Below are 19,819 nucleotides of genomic sequence, written 5' to 3'. Positions count from 1 at the left end.
AACCATAATGCTTAACTAAAAAAACAAAATCAGTGAAGAAATGATTTTGTAAGAGTACAAAACAAACAAAACATGTCTCAGTTCCTTTGTTACCCTGAATTTAAGTGACCTATTAGTGGCTGTAAAAGTTCTGTGATCTACAGCAGCAGCAGCAGCATCGATCCTATCATTCCTTCCTTGTGTTTGGACCAGGACATTTAGGGAAAAGAGGTCTCAGCAGAGTATCTGATCTTCCTGCCAGAACTTAGAAGGCTTAAACAGATGTCTGACCTACAACTGACCACGATGTCTTGAGCTGCAGCAAAACTCTTTAACCTAAAACATGACTAAAGCTTTCCAAGGAAAACTCCTCCAAGGCAAACTGAGAGATCCCCTAAGCACAGCCAGAGCTGGACATCTCCTTCCAGCCAGATTTCACAAAGTTTTCTTCACATTATCAAACTGTTCCTCTTCACTATCTGCAGATTAATGATTTTGATGTTTTGCAAGAATTGGAGGAAAAGTGAGCGATGCAATCTTCAGTATCTGACCTTCAACCTAATATTTAATAGTGTTGCAAACTCCAATAACTTGAAAAAAGTTTCATTTGGACCATATTTATGGATGGAGAGAGGAGTAAAAGCTGCTGTTAATGAACCAAACATCAAGGATGCAAACACTTGACAGGATTACACTTATCAGGGGCTCTGGCAAACGAGCTAAGGTAGATTCTTTAAAAATTTCTGGCAATAGGGTCTGATGTCACACAGACACAAAAGGCAAATGGCCATGTGGCTGCTGTTTGTGATGGAATTGATCTCTCAAACACTAAAACTCTCCCATTCTGAAATTTATTATGAGGTCCTAAAGAGCTGCATCTCCAAGGGGCCTCTCATCCTCCTCTGAGTGAAGAAGAAAAGATGATACAGGAAAATCTGTGTTCAAAGGAGCAAGGAGAGCTCTGTTACATCAGTTTAGAACATTTTCCTCTCACCAAGAGTAAAACTGTTTGGGCTGGAGTGAGCTGGAGAGAAATTGGCTAGCAGGCATAAAAATCACATAAGCCTCTGGTGACTGACTTGCATAACAAATCTGTTCCTGAGATTTGCCCAAAGGCTATGTGAACTCTTAGGATACAATATTTATTTATGAAATAGACCTAATTATGGCTTCTTTCAGCTTGCTCTCTGCAGCCAGCTGCATCAATGCACAACCCCTTTGCTGGGTTAATCCTTCAGAACTGAAATGAGGAGTCAATGACACAGCCATGAGAGCTGGGGGACAGTGGGCTTTGTTCCTCTGACCATGGTTTCTCTCCTCTGCTTCTCCTCCACCTGATCCTGCCCCAAACCTGCTGTCCCAGCAGCTGGACCCCTTCCTCAGCCTTTCCTGCCTGGCAATTGGTATGGCTTGGATGGACACTGCAGTGGTGCAGCCTCTCTTTCCTCGTGCTCTGAATAATTCTCTCCCTCGTCCTGGTCACCAGCACCACCAAAATGGCTTTTCCTTGTGGCTACAGAGAAAATTCCCACTGCAGGGAGTGTCCTACACACCAGACATTCTGCAGGGCCCTGTCTCAATGGAGCTCAGCAGGAAAATGCTCCTTGGTGCAATTTGAGGGTGCAGTGAGTCAGGAAATGACCCAGGGCAGCTCCAGCAGGGCACAGCCTGTCTGTGACACCTCTGCATCCCCTGCCCTGCTCCACTGCATCTCCTGTTTGGGTCTGGGGAGCTGAGTTTGCTGCCTGTGCCATCCTTCACCTGTGCTTCCATCTAACCAAAGTCCTTGGTGATGCCCTGACTTCACATTTCAGCTCTGCTCAGTAAGAATTTCGTGTAGGTGGCTGAGTGGAGAGTCAGCAGATAAAACCAAACAAAAATCTTCCCCCAGACCTGTCAAGAAGCCAAATATTTTAATCGTGTCCATGAACCTCAGACCAGATTTATGCTTAATTCTGTCACCCAGTGTGACTTGGAGCAGCTTTATGTCTCCCCACTTTGCAGGTCATCTTTATTTGATGTGCCCACTGACAGACTGCTTAGTGACAACACTGAAATATGAAAACTCACTGCACACATGACATTTGACAGCTTTCAAAATTCCTACATTAGAAGCTTAACCAACTTACTCATTAAATATATTGTACCTATCCATATGATGTGACTGCTGACAGGTTTTATAATTATGTCCACTGAACCACAGCAAAAATATTTTTCAGATATTTAAAGTGAAATTTGAGATGTAGTTGAAGCCAGCAGCAAAATGGAAGAACCATAAGGGTAATAATAAAATGGCTTTGGTTGTGTCAGTTTGTTACACACACACATTTTACTTCTGCATTACACTGACTACTTCAGTGGAATTCAAAGTCACAAAGAATTTGGGGAAAACTTAATAAAGTTGTATTTCCAATGTTTTCCACCCACACATGCTTTTAGAAATACACTTAATTCTTATAATGTTACATGCAAAGGCTGATGCTCTGGATGTAATATTCCTAAAAATGTAAAATAAATTAATTCCATTGCTTAATTATATCTAGAGATGTCACTTAGGCTGCTTTCCTTAACAGTGGACCTGAGGCAAAGCTTGAGTCATACATGCAAGTACAAATCCCCATATGTGACATTCAACAAATGCTGATGGCAGATTTGTATCATTATGCAATTCCTGAATACCTAACCCAGCCTTTTCTACAACCCTTATCCTATATGTAGATGAATTTGTTACAGCATTTCCTCTGCCTGGTTTTTGGCTCATTTAATTTTCTAATTTCCATTAGGTAAATGCATCTCACATGAAGTACATTTCTGCCAAAATCACAGCAACTCCAATAACACAGCTGTAAAATAATATGCTGAGAACTTGTTTTGTCTGCATAAGAGACTTTGCTACTAAAATGTAGAGGTTCCAAACCTGGTATTAGCAAAGTATCCCAGCTATCATGTTCTCTTTCATCTTGGGAGGGCAAGAACTTTTCCAGACATTGCTCAGTATTCTCAGGGAGCCTCAAATTCTGGTTCTAACCATATAAGAACCAGAATATATGACCATAATATGAACCCATAAACTTTTCTGTGTTGAAAAGGAAGTGAAAAGCAAGTTATGCATGGCGAGTCCAGGAAAAGTAATAAAGCTTTAACAAATAATTTCATCTGCCCTTCAGCAGACAGCACCGAGGGAAGGCGATGGTGCGGGTTAAGTTTTTGCCTGGTGGAGAATGCTTGGAAATGCTGCCAAGCAGACACAGAAAACACATCAGCCACCTACCCTGGCAGCTGGAGGATGCTGTGGTGTGGCACTGGCAGCAGCCCCCGTGGCAGGGACGTCCAGCTGGTGGCCACAGGACCCCGGGGCTGCTCTCAGCTTCTCCGCTCGGTAGATCTTGTGTTCGCTTGTAGCACCTTCCAATGGCTCCAGAATGTAGCTGCTGTTTCCAAACACAATGATTCCCCTGGGACACAGGAGAGCAGAGTGAGACACGTACTTTTCAGGAGCTTGTCTACACCAGAGTTACACCAAGTTTAATAATGATGGAGTATGAGAAAGCAAAACACTGATTTACAATGTCATGGGAGAGTGGAATAGGAAACATCAAAGCTGTACATTTGTCATTGCAGCACACACTATACTTTAAAAGAACCACTGGCTCACAGAAATCTGTCTCCTCTGAAGTGCTGCACTGCAGAGCAAAATGATATTTGTGCTTTATTTGTTTTCCATTCTCCCAGTGATGCATTGCCGACGCCGCCGGAGCCGCGGCAAACAAAAGAAAAAGAGAAAGTCTTTGGGAAGGAAGGTACAGTGGGAAAACATCCATTCCAGTCTGCAGCTCCATTAGAGCTGCTAAACCAAACCCTGCCAGATCAAAGAGGCCTCGTGGTGTCAGGATGGATTATTAAATATTGCACAGCAGGGCAGCAGAGGGAAGCTCAGACACAGGAAGATTTGGTTCCTGTTTCGCTCATTTTACTGCCCAAAAGAATAATTTGGACAGCAATGCCACCTGCTCCCTGAGGAACCCACAGATTTGGCACTGAAAGCTCTCTTGCTGAGCTCTTTAAGCTACAGCCTGTGAGAGGAAAGAAAGAGGGTCCTTGTGCTGGGTCCTGCCCAGATGCCACAGCAAAGCAAGGGTGACAAAAGGCTGAAAATGGGAAAGGCTGGGAGAGCTGGGGGGGCTCACCTGGAGAGGAGAAGGCTCCAGGGGGACCTGGGACAAGGAATGGGGTGACTTTATTGTCCTACTGTGTCTTTTTGGAGGTTTAGAAGTGTCTGCCCTTTTTATTTCTGTCTCTGCTGCGATAAAGGTAAAATAAAACAACCATTGTGAGAGCAGTGTTGCTGTACAATTTTCCAGACAGTTACAAAGAAGGATAAAATAGGAGAAAAAGGACCCAAAAGCAGGTTAATGAAGACTGAAGACTGATTTAAAAATAAAATTATAATTATGAGGAAAAAGCTACCTTAGTTATCCTATTATTAGAAAGATAGGATGAAGAAACTCCAAGTCTTTGGTCTGCTGACAAATTACCTGAAGTACTAATTCCAAGTTTGCTGCACAATTTTGCTTCAGAGCACCATTAACACCAAGCCAACAGACATTTTCCTGGTGACTGGAACAGCCAAAAGTCCAAGAGAAAAAAGCAGCCTGGCAAGCCAGGATATCAAAATCTGTCCAGGAGCCTGTTTTACTGCCCTGAACCAAGGCTCAGGGTCTGATAATTCATCTGCAGCTCCCTCAGCCCCCTTGGCAGAGCAGGTGAGACAGGTCCAGCCATCCCCCAGCAGCTGGGAGTGATGAATCAGGGAGATTTATCCCAGATCAGGGCTGATTTATCCCAGCAGCTCCAGCCAGATCCCAACAGCGCTCCTGACACATGGGACACCTCGGGCAGGTCACCCCTGATTTCAGTAACCTCACAGCTCTGAATTATTGTCAGAGCTGCCTCACTCCTTGGAGGATTGAGGAAATGAGGACAAAACATTCGCTTTGCTCCAAAAACCAGCAGCCCTGTAATCAGCACAATCAAATAAGGATTGTTGTCTTGGCCTGGTGCAATTAATCATTTAATTTTGGAGGCAGGAGTCCATTAGTCACTGTTTGAAATGGGCCAGCCTGACCAGCTCCCTGTGTTGACAACTCAGAAACAACAGAAAAGCATGCAGGGGTTTATTTTTAATGCTAAATCTGCCCTTCTTAGAACATTCACTTTCAAAATTAGAAGCTTGAACAATTTTCTTTAATTACTTACACTACAAAGGGAGAGACTTAGTTGTATCCTGAGTAGAGTTCACCATTTTTTTTAACATTTTAAAGTGAGCATCTTGTTTTCAGGAGTTCATATCCAAAACGGGCCACATCAATGCCACAATGTATCCCTTATGTCTGAAAGAACTAAATAACTATTTCTTTAAAAAGAACTAAATAACCATTTCTTTAAAGAGAACTAAATAACCATTTCTTTACCCCTCATTTCCTTTAGCTGCTGAGGGTATGGACAAATGATCAGATCCCAGAATGATTAATTTGGGTTTTTCCTGAGCACACCAGTCTGATTCCCATCCCAAGGGAAACATGGGCCCTTAAGGACCAGTTTGCCTTTGGAGCAATCCCAGGAGAAGGAAAATCTGCAGATTTGGCAGAAAGAAAACCAGACTTTTCATTTAAAGCACACTTATCCCTTGAGTGCTGCCTACAGGATATCAGTACTTGGCTTGTGACCATCTATAATAAGATAATGAATATCAAATATGAATTTTCTTGGCCAGCTCTCTGGTTTTGACTAATTTTCTTTTCCTACAATTGCATTTTTTCCCCCATTGTGCAGTGCCAAGCACAGCACCTTAAAAATGTAACGAGTCAGGAGTTATGGTTCCTTTCCTTTTTATTTTTTGTGTGTGTGAACAATACCCACCAGTAATTCAGGACTGAGAATTTGAGGCAAATAAAATAAATCTCTAGCTACTGGTTCCTTGCACTCTCCTTAGGTGTCTCCCAGAAGCTTCTGTTGCTCCTCCAGCATTTCTGTGTCTCCCCCTTCAGCAGGGATCCCCCACACTCCTGAGTGAGCCCATGTTCCCAGAAACTTTTCTATTTTTCAGCAGCCATTAATGCTAAACAATGTTGTGTTTCCCACTGTGGCAAACGGCACACTAAACTACAGATCCCCAATGAAAAATTACACCAAGAACCCCAAAGAGATTTCAGCAAGTCCTTAAAACCAACTGTGGGATTTCTATCAGACAAAGGACCACCAGAATTCCCAGGATTATAAATGTTCGAGGGGGGAAAAAAGCAATATGAACTATTCAAATTTTAGTGTCAGGTGTTCAATTCTGGGTTTTCCTCGGTCCCAAACCTACAGATGCTGGGATGTCAGACAGATTTACAAAAGAGGCAGGCAGGAAAGCCAGGAGACAGCCCCAACCTACCTGAAATTCTCCCTGTGTCTCGTCCATCGCTGGTAGCAGAGAGGGAGGGGAAATCTCCACCCCAGAGCACTGCAGACAGCAGCTGCCAGGCTGCAGCCCACCTGGGAGCAGCTCCAGGGTGCTCCTGGGCCTGGCTCAAACCTGGCGCCGGCTCTGCACTGCGCCAGGGCTCAGCACCAGCCCAAGCACCCCCAGAAACCCGCGGGGCTCGGCCTCCTCTCCTCCCTCCCGAGCCCTGTGGGCACCTGGGAATGCCTGTGGGAGGTGGGAGAGCTCTCCCCGCCTCAAACAGAAATTAAAACTCACAGAATTCTGTAAGGTTTTCTGTGAGCTGTTTAGGTGGCCTGGAAAGGCCCAGGGATGGCCTTGAAGAGCCGACGCTTCAAAGGACGAGACTTCTGATCTTGTCTCGGTCTCGGTGTTTATTAATTGTTTATCTAAAAGATTTTCTTTCAGCCCGACAGAGGTCTGCACAGCAAGTCAGCCATGGGCACACTCCGCGAGCCCCCTGGGCGGTCACTTATCTTTATACCCGAAGTTACGTGTACAATATTTATCATTTTTCCCCAATACCTTCTACCCTTATTAACCGGTGCACTTTTAGTAATAACCAATCCCAAAGTGCCACCACCACCACAGAAGATGGAGGCCAAGAAGAAGAAGAAGAAGAACAGGACACGCCCCAATTCCTCCATCTTACTTCTTTAGACCCCCCTGTACCAAAATCCTAAACCCTGTGTTTTACACTTTAACTAACTTATCCCTTCACCATTCACCCAGTGAATTCCTCCCAGTCCTCATACAGGTCTCATCTCCTGTGTAGGATCAAAATCCTGCCACCAGACACTTCTGGCAACATTCCAGGATTCCCGAGCCCCCCAAGGGTGGTCTCGGCCTCTCTGCACCTCCATCCTGAGGTGCTGAGATCCCACAGAATTCCACGTTGCCAGGAACCTCTCAATCGGGGAAAGGCGATTTAATGGAATAATTCCACTTTTTAAACTGTCGATAAAATCAAATAGAATTTTTTTTTTCTTTTCCCCTCTTAAAAAGGAAAACCAAAACAAAACCCAAAGCGAGGCCAGTCGTATTTCATAAATCAACAGGCTTTAGGAAATCTCAAAATATAAATGGGATTTTTCTTTTCCAACTTGTCAGCAGAAGCAAAGGTCCTGCCAACATAAACCATCAACACATACTTGTCTGAGAAATTGTGATGCTGAAGCAAAACTTGGCTGGGACAGCACTATATGAAACTATTATATATTATTCTGCTGCACTGTACAGGGGAAATTAAGTAAATTGATAAACCTGAGATCTGTGAGTGCAATTAAACATTTGGTTTTAATGAAGCTCAAAGTTATACTCCTTTCTAAACAATAAAAATCAAAAGCTCTATTTCCACTGGCAGAGGAATGCAGATGTCCTGAGTTGGTGAGAAATTAATTAGAGGGCAGTCCTGCTCACACGCTGAATATTCACATAAAGCCTGTCCTGCCCACAGACACTGCAGGGCTCCTGTGCCACCTGAAAACCTCCAGGTCCCTCATTCCACAATCAGTGTCACAGCTCCCCAAGGACAGGGGCTGATCCCACAGCTCTTCATGGATTTCAAGGAGTTTTGGGTGAAAAGGTTCCAGAATTGGAGCCCTGTGACCCCGGAGTGCAGGGCTGCTCAACAGGGGTGAGCTGCGCACCCAAGAGGGCATTTTTATTTATTTTTATTTATTTTTATTGTACATTCTACATTCCCAGGGCTCTGCATAACAAATTCCCAGGCAAGTAAGCAGGCAAACAAACAAAAGGGGAAGAAAAACGAGGTGGTGAATGAGGGCTTCACTTTTAGGCTGTTTTAATAAGTTGCAGATGGATACTGTGGGGGTAAATGAGCAGGATGATCTATTGACTGTTTTTCTAATAGAGCTGATATTTAGATATTTTTCAAATGGTCTGGTCATTCTTTAGCTTTAAGGGACTGGGAAATATAGAGAACAGGAGTCTGGAGGCAGATGTGCTCCTGTCTCTGGCCCTGGTCACCTCTTTGTGCAACAACTCCTCACCTCTAAAACAGAGGAAATTTTAGTGTCCACAGGAAAAAAAAATATCTATTGATGAAGAGCACAATAGGAAAGACAAACAATGCCATTATCCTACTACAGTGCACAGCAGGATTCTATTAAAATAACAAATCTGACCCCAATCAGCCAAGGGCAGCCTCTGCAAGGGGTGGAAGCAGTAGCACCACTGGTTCCACATCTCCCAGGAGTGGTGGAGGTGTTCTCACACACACACATCATCACTCACACAGCCTCCACTCCAGCCAGGGCCTTTCATGGACCTGAAAATAAATTCTCTAAAATGCAATGATGGCCAGAGCCTCCTGCAGCACACACCTCATCCTTTCCCAGTGCAGGACAGATCTGTCCAGGGTGGATGCACATCGAGCTGCAGCTCTGATTCCTGGAATTCCAGCAAGGAGTTACTTGGATGGGGGGGAGAAAATGTGATTTAATGTCCTGCATTTGGGCTGCAAGGAACAGGAACTGTGCTGTCAGAGAAAGGGTCACATGTGGGGGTGGGGAAGAGAAAGGGAAGAAGGAAATTTCAAGGAAAGGAAAGGAAATTTCAAGGAAAGGAAGCTTCAGGGAAGGGGAAAGGGGAAAGGGGAAAGGGGAAAAGGGAAAAGGGAAAGGGGAAAGGGGAAAGGGGAAAGGGGAAAGGGGAAAGGGGAAAGGGGAAAGGGGAAAGGGGAAAGGGAAGGGAAGGGAAGGGAAGGGAAGGGAAGGGAAGGGAAGGGAAGGGAAGGGAAGGGAAGGGAAGGGAAGGAAAGGAAAGGAAAGGAAAGGAAAGGAAAGGAAAGGAAAGGAAAGGAAAGGAAAGGAAAGGAAAGGAAAGGAAAGGAAAGGAAAGGAAAGGAAAGGAAAGGAAAGGAAAGGAAAGGAAAGGAAAGGAAAGGAAAGGAAAGGAAAGGAAAGGAAAGGAAAGGAAAGGAAAGGAAAGGAAAGTGAAGAAGGAAAGAGGCATTAGCATAGGAACCAATTTAGTGAGCACACTTCATAGCACCCTGCAGCAAACAGAGACAGGACAAGAAGATTCCAACTTGTACATCTCACTAAATGCCGGCAGCAGAGTGGTTAAAGGAGTTCAAACACCTGGGAGGGATCATCCCTCATCCCTGTCCTGGCAGTGATCCCTGTGCACACCGTGCTCAAAGGCTGGATGTGATGCTCATCTCAGCACAGAGGTGACCCTGAGCCAGGAGCTGCTCCCCTGGCACAGGCAGCCATGAAACAGAAGCCACGAAACCCCAGAAAGTGAATGGTTTTTAATGCTGAGCTCAGAATCCTCCAGGAGCTTCCTGGTCAGATAAATTACAAACCATGCAGGATGTTTATACGAGCTAAAAGCTCTGCAGAAAAGTATGGGGGGAAAGCTCACATCCAAACCAGTGCTTTTCTCAACAGGGATTTTCTCCTAACTTAACTTTTGGATGAAATCTCCTCTTCTGTGGGGAAATGCTGCTTGAGGAGTCGTGAGGAATTTACATTTCTTTTTCTCACTGGTTTCCTACTTCCATTTCTTTTTTCAATAGTTGATGTCTGGAGTGTCACATTTAAATCCCCTCTTCAGCTGGCTGTGTCTGGGCTGCAGTGAGTTCAGCCAGACCATCTGAAAAATGGTATTGGCAGGCTTGGGTACCATAACTCTGTAATCCCAGTAAAAATGAGTGAAAATGAGCATCAATTCCATCCTGGGGCCTTCTCCCCATCCCTGTCCCTGTGGACCCTGCATCTTTCAGCTGCTGATGAGGCTGGACAATGAATGAACACTTTCTGTATGTGTCACTGGGTCAATCACCTAACAACTGGGTAAAACATCTGAGAATATTCAAATGCATTTTGGGGTTTCAGAAGGAAAAGGCTTCCTGGGAAATGTCTACCCTGAGGAGTTTTTGGGAGCACCTCTCAAGCTCCCCCCATCCAGGAGGTCACTGCAGATGCTCCTGCAGCTGCACATTTCCATGGCAGAGTCCTCTGCCAGCCCCTGCCCAAGGAGGTTTGTGCCCTTCTCCAGGCTGCAGTTTGGGGTGCATTCAGCACTCACAGGGAAAGTAATCAGGGAAAAAAAAAAATCATTAAAGTCTAAACAAATTTATCACAGAAGATGTGAGCGGTGGCCACAGGCCAATTTTTTTTGCTTTAAAAACTTGAAGAGCCTCCAAGCTGGATAAACAGAAGGGTATTTCCTGAGGACAGGAAGGAAATGGCTCAGCTCTGTTGTACCTTCACCTTCCCACAAGCTCTGACAGTCTAACTGCCTTTCTGATCCAGATGGACACCCAGAAACCCTGATTAGCCATTGTTCCCTTTCCGTGCACTCAGCATTTCCTGAGCCCTCTCTGCCGTTCAGCTCCTCCTCCTCAGAGGAGCCAGCAGGATGCAGATTAAGGCATGATTATATCCTCCTCTGACCTGCATTTCAGGCAGCTCTCAGTGCCAATCCCACTATTTCTGCCATTGTGCTCCTACGTGAGGTGAGGAGCTCAAATGTTATGTGTGTGAGGGTGGAACAGAGCTGGAAAATGTGAGTTTGAGAGAGCTGAGCCTCCTCCTCCTCCTCCTCTCTCCTCTTCATCTTTCACCCCTCTGCCTGCCTGAGAAACTCAAAGCAGACTAACCTCAGTATTCAGATTTCACACAATTCTTCCCCATCACAGAACAATAATGAAATGCTCAGGAGCTAAAACCACATCTCAACTGCTCAGCCATGTGGAGGGGAGACCTTGAGGTCAGGGCAAGGTTCCTCCACTCAGCAGCTCCTCTCTGGCCTTGGCCATCAGCAGGAGCTCAGGGTGAGAGATAAGAGCAGAACAAGCAGCTCCAGCCCTGAGAGCAGCAGTGCCAGGGTTATTTCAGGGTCTGACAGTCCTTCCTGAGCTCCCCTCCCCAAATTGTCACCTCCTTTTGGAATCCATTGACACTGTCAGTGATCCACTGGCACCCACCTGTGACAGCTCCAGCTTCGTTATGTGAATAAAAAAGGTGCTTTCCTTTGCTCTCAAAAGTTTCAGCTGATGTCTCCTAATTTTGAGGTTATGACGAATACTCAGTGATTGTCCCCTCTGCATTGTGACATTCACCCTTGTTTCATCATGCTCCTTTTCTCCGTCATCGCCTTTCAAAAGTGACAAATCCTGGTCTATTTTCTCTCTTTGGATAAAAGCTGCTCCACACCTTTGATCACAGTTTTTGCCCTTCTCTGTACCTTTTCTGGATATATTGCTGCTTCTTCCTCTTCTGAGATGGAGCAGGGGAGGGGGAAACAAGAACTGCATGCAGCACTCAAGATGTGAGCCTGCTGTGGATTTATAAAGTGGTAATGAGGATTCTTGTTTTATCCTCTATTTCTGTCTCAGTAATTCCTATGATCCTTTTTGCTTCTCTGACTGCTGCTGAGCACTCAGGCTTCAGAGCACACTGAAATGTGGGACCTATTCTTTATGAGTAGTTTCATGTCTTTTAATGAACTCTGCTGGTCTGGGGGGAAATGCACAGCCCCAACCTATCCACACCTGGAACAATGCCCAGGGTGCCTGTCTGGTGGGAGGGGGAAGATCCTGGTTCTCCAGGATTTCAGAGGGCTGACAGCATGCACTTCCTCTCATTACATTATTTTTCAGGCACTTGAACCCCAGCCCCACGCAGCAGCTGTGTGAGGTAGGTAAGAATCATTAAATGGATTTCACAGATGGAGAAACCGAGACAGAGAGATTTGTCTGATTCACTTAGAAACTGTCACAAAGCCAGGAACAGACCCTGAAAACGAGACCTGGCCTCCCTTCCAACAGCTGCTGAAAGTGAAGGGGCTGCTCCAGGGACTGTCCCCACCTGGGGCTCCATGGCCACACAGAACTTTATGTCTCTGCTCCTGCAGCTTGGAGTCTTTGTCATGGAAAAACAAGAGTGCCTGCTCCAGCAAGCTGGGGGCAAGTACATTATCGTGTCCTATCCTATCCTATCCTATCCTATCCTGTCCTATCCTATCCCATCCCATCCCATCCCATCCTATCCTATCCTATCCTATCCTATCCTATCCTATCCTATCCTATCCTATCCTATCCTATCCTGTCCCATCCTATCCCATCCCATCCCATCCCATCCCATCCCATCCCACCCCATCCTCTCCAATCCTACCCAGATCTATTCTTTCAAGCCAGCAAAGCTGCCAGCAAAGAAAGCAAAAAAGTTCTTGTGGACTTTGCTTCTTTTGCAGCACCCTGGGACAGTGGAAGGTGTCCCTGCCCATGGCAGGGGTGGAGCTGGATGAGCTTCCAGGTCCCTCCAACCCAAACCATTCTGTGTCTCTGTGATCAAGCACTGGCAATATCTGGGAGTTATTCTGTCTGGGAATTGTTGCTGTTGGTTGTTTGTTGGAATCCTGGATGCTGAGAATGTTAAACTTTCTGTGCTGAAAGGCACAGACCCACAAAAGAACACTACAATTGACCTGAGGTTCTGGAGAAGGCTTCAAAAATTGACTGATAACACTAAAATTACTAGTGTGTCGTTGGTTAGAAGTATATAATATCACAAGGTAGAAAACTCAGAGTTTGGGGTTTTAGAATATAAAAATAAATATGAAACAAGATCGAGGTTTTAGGGCAGAAGTAGGTTGTTCTTCTTCATCTTCTTCTTCCTTCTTCATAAGTTTGGGTAGTGTTTTGTAATTGGACAGAAAAGTCCACATTACAGGCTTCAAGAGATCAGTTATTGAGTTAAAAAAGAAAATAATCTAAGTATCATTTCTTAATTGAATAGTCTAATCTTAAAAGACCTTTTAACAAAAGATAATTAGCCATTTTGTGCCTTCTAATGAAAGGCTACCAAAGTCACAGCTGTGAGGCTGTTTCACAAACAAGAAATAACAAACACCTGAGTCCAAACATGAACTACTGTCTGAAGCGCCTTCAATCCAGACCCTGAGAAACCCATAGTTGTTGGGCTGTGAAACAGGTTTGGTGGAGTGAATCAAAAGGCACAGAACTCTTATCACAAACCGTTCCCACCCATGGACACTCTGTTTATCAATCTGAGCAGTGAAACGGGCACAGAAACTGAGATTTCTCCTCATCTGATCTCCTACTAGAACAAATGCACTGCAAAGGAAATTTCTGCAGTTTTGCACTGGAAAAGGTTCTGCAGAGAAGGAGCCCAATCCTGTCAGCTTGCACTTTGGGGACTTGTCTGCAACAGGGCCACGACAACGTCCCTGCCAGCATCGGCTGTCCTGACATGTCTGAACCACCCGAAGCTGGGAAAGGACTCTGGGAGCTCCACATTGCAAAGAGAGCACTTTGGAGAAGAAATCAAAGACTTCTAATGTGGAGAAGGGCATTTTCTCTTGAGAGGGAATAATTTCCAGGTAGCTCTGGAACAAGAACATCAATGCAGACCCTGTCCCATGAGGTACAAATTTTCCCTGGGGAGCTTGCAGCATTGTGATCCTTTAACTAAATACTGAGAGCTCTGCATTGGATTTTTATAAACAGTTTTAAATTCTGAATATATTTTATACCAAGAATGACAGGTAAATGCTGACTGTTCATGCAAGGGGATTATTAAGCTTTTGTCAGATGCTGGATCCATAGTGAAGCACCCATAAAGCCCCTCTCTGTGTGGGAATGAGCCAAAGGAATCCCATCCACTACAGCAAATGGGTCATTCCCAGTGGGAGAGGGGTGCTGGGATCAAACTCTGCTCTCTCTGCTGCTGTCTGTCCCACAGCTCCCTTACAGAAGCCTTGACAATGCCACTACTGCACAAAATGCAAAACCAAGGGGAAAAGATTCCAGCTACTCCTGCTGTTTGTAGATAAATTAAACCCAGAAAAGGCTGAGACAGCTGGAAATCTGACAGGAAAACTGGGTTTTCCAGGGAGAACCTAGAGCCAATTTACAGTTAATTACTGTGATTTGGAACAGCTCTGTGAGTAAATACCAGTCTCTGATTGTCCAAGTAAGAAAGATAATTGTTTCCTGAACTGTGTCTGTTGTGAACGTGCAATTTTGTCAGCCCATTCCTTTGTCCGACTGGAAAAGGTTGGATTTTCAGCAACAGGAATCTGCTACTCTGCTGGTAACAAGCAGCTGAAATCCAAAAGCTGAGCATCCTACCTGCCATAAACACAATTACTGAGCTCCACAGCCATGTATATTCTGTATCACAGAATCTCTGAGTCCCTGATTTCTAAAGCCACCTCTCCAGTGCTGAGGCTGCTGGACAATGAGTGATTCCACAGCTGGCAGAGCAGTGCTGGAACAGTTGTGAGGACAAAGAGGCCTGGAAAGGCATTGGGCACTGCCAGGATGAAAATGTGACAAGGAATGGGCACAGAGAGGGATGGGCAGCAGGAGAGGAGGGATGGCTCCTGGAAAACCCCCCAAAATTGTGTTATTCATTCTTTGGTTTTTTTCTCCTCAGAGCAACTAGAGGGAGAATGATTTGTAGGGATTCATCCAACATTTGAAAAAGAGATGGAATCATGGAATTATTTCTGTTGGAGAAGCCCTCTAAGATGACTGAGTCCAACCATTCCCAGCACTGCCAAGGCCAGCACTGCCCCATGTCCCCAAGTGCCACATCCACTTGGATTTTAAATCCCTCCAGGGATGGGGACTCCAAACTGCCCCGGGCAGCTGTGCCAGGCCTGGACAAACCTTTCCATGAGGAATTTGTTCCCAAAATCCACCCCGAAGCCGTTCCCTCTGCTCCTGTCCCTGTTCCCTGGAGCAGAGCCCGAGGGTCCAGAGCAGAGCCACCAGGTCCCCCCTGATCCCCCTTTTCTCCAGCTGAGCCCTCCCCAGCTCCCTCAGCCCCTCCTGGGTTCCACCCCTTCCCCAATATTGCTTCAAGCATCAGAAGCCAAGCCAAGCTCTCAGGAGCTCCAACAGTGCTGAAATCTGGGCTCACCTGAGTCCTGAGCAGGTGCTGAGGCTGACGGAGGAGCCGGGGAAGCCCTGGACGTGGCCGTGGTAGAAGCAGTGACCCTGTGCAGGGGGAGAAAACGTTTCACTGGTCACAAATCCTCCTTGCTCCCGGGGTTCCGGCCCTTTCAGTTCAAGGTGATCATCACTTTCAGGCCACAGCATTCAGAATCTCACTGACAGCAATTTGCCTGTCCCACCAAATATTCTCTGTGCTTAACCGCCAAACAGTCCTAAAAGGAAACCTTGGGTGCTCCTAAATCTCAACAAGTTATAGGAGGTTTTGTGTTTGGTTCTGTATTCTTATTTTGTGAAGGGTCAATAACGTTAGATTTGTATGACTGACCCCCTTTTTCTGTGCTATTTATTTAAAGCTACAATATGGAACATTTGATAATATTTTATATTATTCTAATATTTTATATTATTTATATTATTTTAATATTTTATATGATTTATATTATTTTAATAGTTTTGTATTATTTGTATTATTTTAATAGTTTTATATTATTTATATTAACATTTTATAAAATAATCAGATTAACAAATCAGCTACTGCATTTTACTGCTTTCTATAGAAAAAGAAAGATGGTTTTATTTAATTTTTAATTAAAATATTTATTATATTTATTTATATTTAATTTTACTGCTTTCTATAGAAAAAGAAAGATGTTTTTATTTAATTTTTAATTGAAATATTTATATTTATTTATATTTAATTATATTTAATTAATTTTACTTTTATATTTAATTAATTAAATATAAATTACTATTATATTTAATAATTTTATTCTTAGTAAATCTGTGTATCCCTATAGGAGGTAGGTATGTAAAAAGAGAAATATAACAAAGCCAATCCCAAACCCAGAACTTAAAAAATAAAAATAAATCATAAAGTAAATGAAGGGGAAGGGAAACAGGTTGGAAAGGAAATTTTTTTATTGAAATAGCCAACCAAGTAGCTGCACGTTATTAAAAACAACCAAGAATAAAGGAGGGCTTCTATTTTGAGAGACAACAGTCCAATTTCATTTTGTGCCTAGGTTATTATATTTCTTTAATAATCCACTGCTTGCAAAAGGCACCCACAAAAGAGGGTTTCTAAGCTCATGCACATATCTGTCTGGAATCAAGGCTAATTTTATTGTTGACTAAAGGTTATATTGCATTCTCAATAGCACCTGGAAAGTGAGAACTCTGCTGTGCAAGGCTCCCATCTGATTAGTGCAGAGGGAAGTTATCAGGGCTGCAGCACTCCAGTCACCTCCCTGTGCCTCTCATGGCTTGGTTCATTATTGCATTAATTAACCTTTCCAGGCTGGGGCACGGTTTTCACTCACAGCAGATTTCTAAAAAGCACCTTGATTTTGGTGAAGAAAGCCACAGTCTGGGAAAGATGGAATTATTCAAAGAGCAATTTTCTGTAAATAAGTTTATGCCAGGGAAAATGTTTGTTTGATTTCCAGCACGAGCAAGTGAACACAGAGCAGCCAGCTCTGACTTTGTAAACACAAATCTCAGTGGCTTTTGTCAGTGGAAGAAATGACAGAAACAGGGTGAGAAGTGTTTTACTCTTGGGTATTTTTATCATCAATCCTCATGAAGAGTCAGTAACACATTAGCAAAGATAAAGCCACAATAGAAGGGAGGGAATCATACATTGAATTTTTTGGGGTGATCACTTCAGTCACAATTGCTATGGATGTCAAACTTTCAGTGTGGGTGCACTATTTCACTTTATTTCGGTGTTATCAGTTCCATGCATCCATGATAGAAGAAAAATCAATGCCCCTCCTACTCCAGCACTGAATCTTTTATATGCTAAAAGCAAAAATAAAATAGGTTTATTCTCATTGCTTAAAGCAAGCAGGAGGTGAAGTTCAGAGCTCCTGAGAAAGAAATTTTTGGGTCTGAGCATCACCTGAGCTGAGCCCAGTGGAACGGGGAGGGAGCCAATATCTCACCCCACACAGCTGCTGCTGTGGTCCAGCTCTCTTTATCTAAGAGTGAATTATGGCAAAGGCCCTGATTTCTTTCCCTCTCCACATACAACTTGTCATTTTATTAACTCTCAGCTCCTGGCTGTGGACCATTTCACAATTTCTCTGAGGTCCAGCAATGTGATGCCAAAGTTCAATATCGAAAATTTAAACTTATCAGAGCATGGCCTGCAACAGGACTGGGAGAAAATTGATTTCTAGCTCAGTAATTCCACTGAATTGCAGGACTTTTTTCTGCTATCAAATCTTTTTATTCCTGCAAACTAGTATATAAAATGGGTGACCCCTTAAAAACAAATAATCACCAAAGGCTGATCCATCATACTTCAAACAGTACTCTACCCTTGCTTGAGATCATTTAATAAATAGCAGGTTTTGACAACTTTCCAGGTGCTATAAATTGAGAAATAACCTAGACACTGACTCTGTGCTAGAGAACTGCCCAAGAGACAGCTCCACAAACCTGCCTTGACCTCCAGGCAGAATTTGACTAAGCAACTTTTCAATGGAAAATTGGATTTGGTTTCAGATCCAGACTGTATTGATGTCCTCAGTGAAGAAGAGATATAAAAATAAAATCAGAGTCTTGTCTTTTCTCAACTTTACTGCAGCATTTAATGAAAAATGAATGCACTGAGCTCTCTTTTTTAGGCAGCAAAATGCACTGTCATTACTAATCATGACTTACTTTGCCATTTTGCTAACAGATATCGTATTTTAGCAAGGAAAACCTGTCATTAGCTGTACACATACTCCTGTTAACTCAGGTAAATCTCTGAAAGACTCATGTGTTTCATTTATTTCCTTTTACTTCCTTCAGGAGTCTCTGCAGCCTTCCTGCTCCCAAAACAAATGACTATTTTCCCCTGAGCTGATTTGGAAGGAGATATGAGCACCCAGAAAAATGAAAGCCCTGAAATCTTTTGAAATGATTGCTTTACTTGGGGTGTCTGCAGCTATAATGAAGATGCTTCTTCAGAAGTAAGATGTTATGCAGAGAAATAATTCCTTCCCCTGATCCCAGCAAAGCCTGTTCTGGATGGGAACACAAAGCATGGTGTCTCTGCTGACAGTGGCAGTGAGTAAATACCATAATAGAGCAAATACTTTATGGAACTTAGGCAGATAAAAGATAAGCTTTGTAATTAAAATGACTTGCTGCATTATTTCTAATTAAGGCATTCATGCTGTCAGAGGACAAAATGCATTCCTGCCTTAAGGGGTTGTTATTTGTAAAAAGCACTTTTAACTGCTTCTTTTAACAAGCCATATTTTGTATAGATCCATATTTATACATGCATACAAATATACACATACACACACACAAATACAAGTATAAAGTACATCCACAACACACTTATGGCCTGGATTTAAAAAAAAACCCCAACCAACACCCTCCCCATGGCCTCCCCAGTGAGGAAAGACACCCAAGCCTTCCAACCTCTGACATGAACTTTTGTCCTCTGGAAATCACATATTTAGGGGTTTTTTTCCCCAAACAGAACCAGGCCTTTTCTCCATAACTGATCTGCCATAATTATCACATTTTAATGGGTCTATTTCCAAGAAGCTGAAAAAAACCTCACAAATGTTAAAAGCCACGTGGTTCAAACCCCAGAGCTTGCCTTTCAAGGCTGCCTCTAAAAATTCATGTGTAGGATCAGAGCAGGCACAAAGACACTGAAGGCAACAGTAAAAAAAAAACAAAAAAAGCTTCATGTTGAGCTGTTTCATCCCAGGGCTCAGATCCTGGCAGAGGATATTTTGGATTTTAGGGATGAATTACCCAGGACAGCCCAGCCTTACCGTGCGGTTGCGTGTGAGAACCACGTCAGTGCCATCCTGCAGGTAATGGGTCTCTGTGAAGCCTCTGGCCAGCAGGCCCCTGGAAAAAAACACAGCACAGGGAACATTGAGGCCACCTCACCTTGAATTTATGCTTCAGTGGTTCTGTTTGAGATAAGGATCAAAGCCAGGCATTAAGGATTCAACGGCTACGGGGAATAAGGGAAAATGGAACTCCAAATATTGAAGCTGCAGGACACGAACATTTCCTGTGGTAATTGTGAATAGACTACAAGTTTCCAGACTGTTTTCTCTTCCAAATGAGGACTTTGTGCCAGCACATTTCAGTGCTGAATCTTCCATGTGATTTTCAACACATTTTAGGTTAAATCTAGGGAGATCTGGGGTTTAGGGTATTGTTAAGTAATGGTGGTTTGTTGAAAAGGAAAATGTTTTCCCTGTGCTCCTTATTTTTCCATCTAATCTGGTGTATTCATCAGCAAGTGACCACCCAAAGACTAATTCAACACTTGGTGAGTGAAGCAAACTCCTCCTATTGACTCTCCAGGGAAAACACAGCATGAACACCACAGAATTTACAGCACTGGATTTACCCTGCTCATCTGAAAGGATATT

At 43.7% G+C, this 19,819-nt stretch overlaps 1 protein-coding gene across 1 annotated transcript in view; it reads right to left on the bottom strand.

Annotated features, from left to right (window-relative positions):
• Window positions 1–19,819, bottom strand: part of ADAM12 (ADAM metallopeptidase domain 12) — a 169,091-nt gene that overhangs the window by 61,694 nt on the left and 87,578 nt on the right. The window contains exons 4-6 of the mRNA XM_059477053.1: window positions 19,205–19,283; window positions 15,385–15,461; window positions 3,251–3,434 (exon numbers count right to left, since the gene is read on the bottom strand). Of these exons, the coding sequence (XP_059333036.1) occupies window positions 3,251–3,434; window positions 15,385–15,461; window positions 19,205–19,283 (340 nt within the window). The remainder of the gene's footprint in view (window positions 1–3,250; window positions 3,435–15,384; window positions 15,462–19,204; window positions 19,284–19,819) is intronic.

Source organism: Ammospiza nelsoni, chromosome 8 (assembly GCF_027579445.1).
Source record: "Ammospiza nelsoni isolate bAmmNel1 chromosome 8, bAmmNel1.pri, whole genome shotgun sequence".
Lineage (NCBI taxonomy): Eukaryota > Metazoa > Chordata > Aves > Passeriformes > Passerellidae > Ammospiza > Ammospiza nelsoni.
The sequence above is the reverse complement of the archived record's forward strand: the minus strand, read 5'-3'. Positions and strand labels throughout refer to the sequence as shown.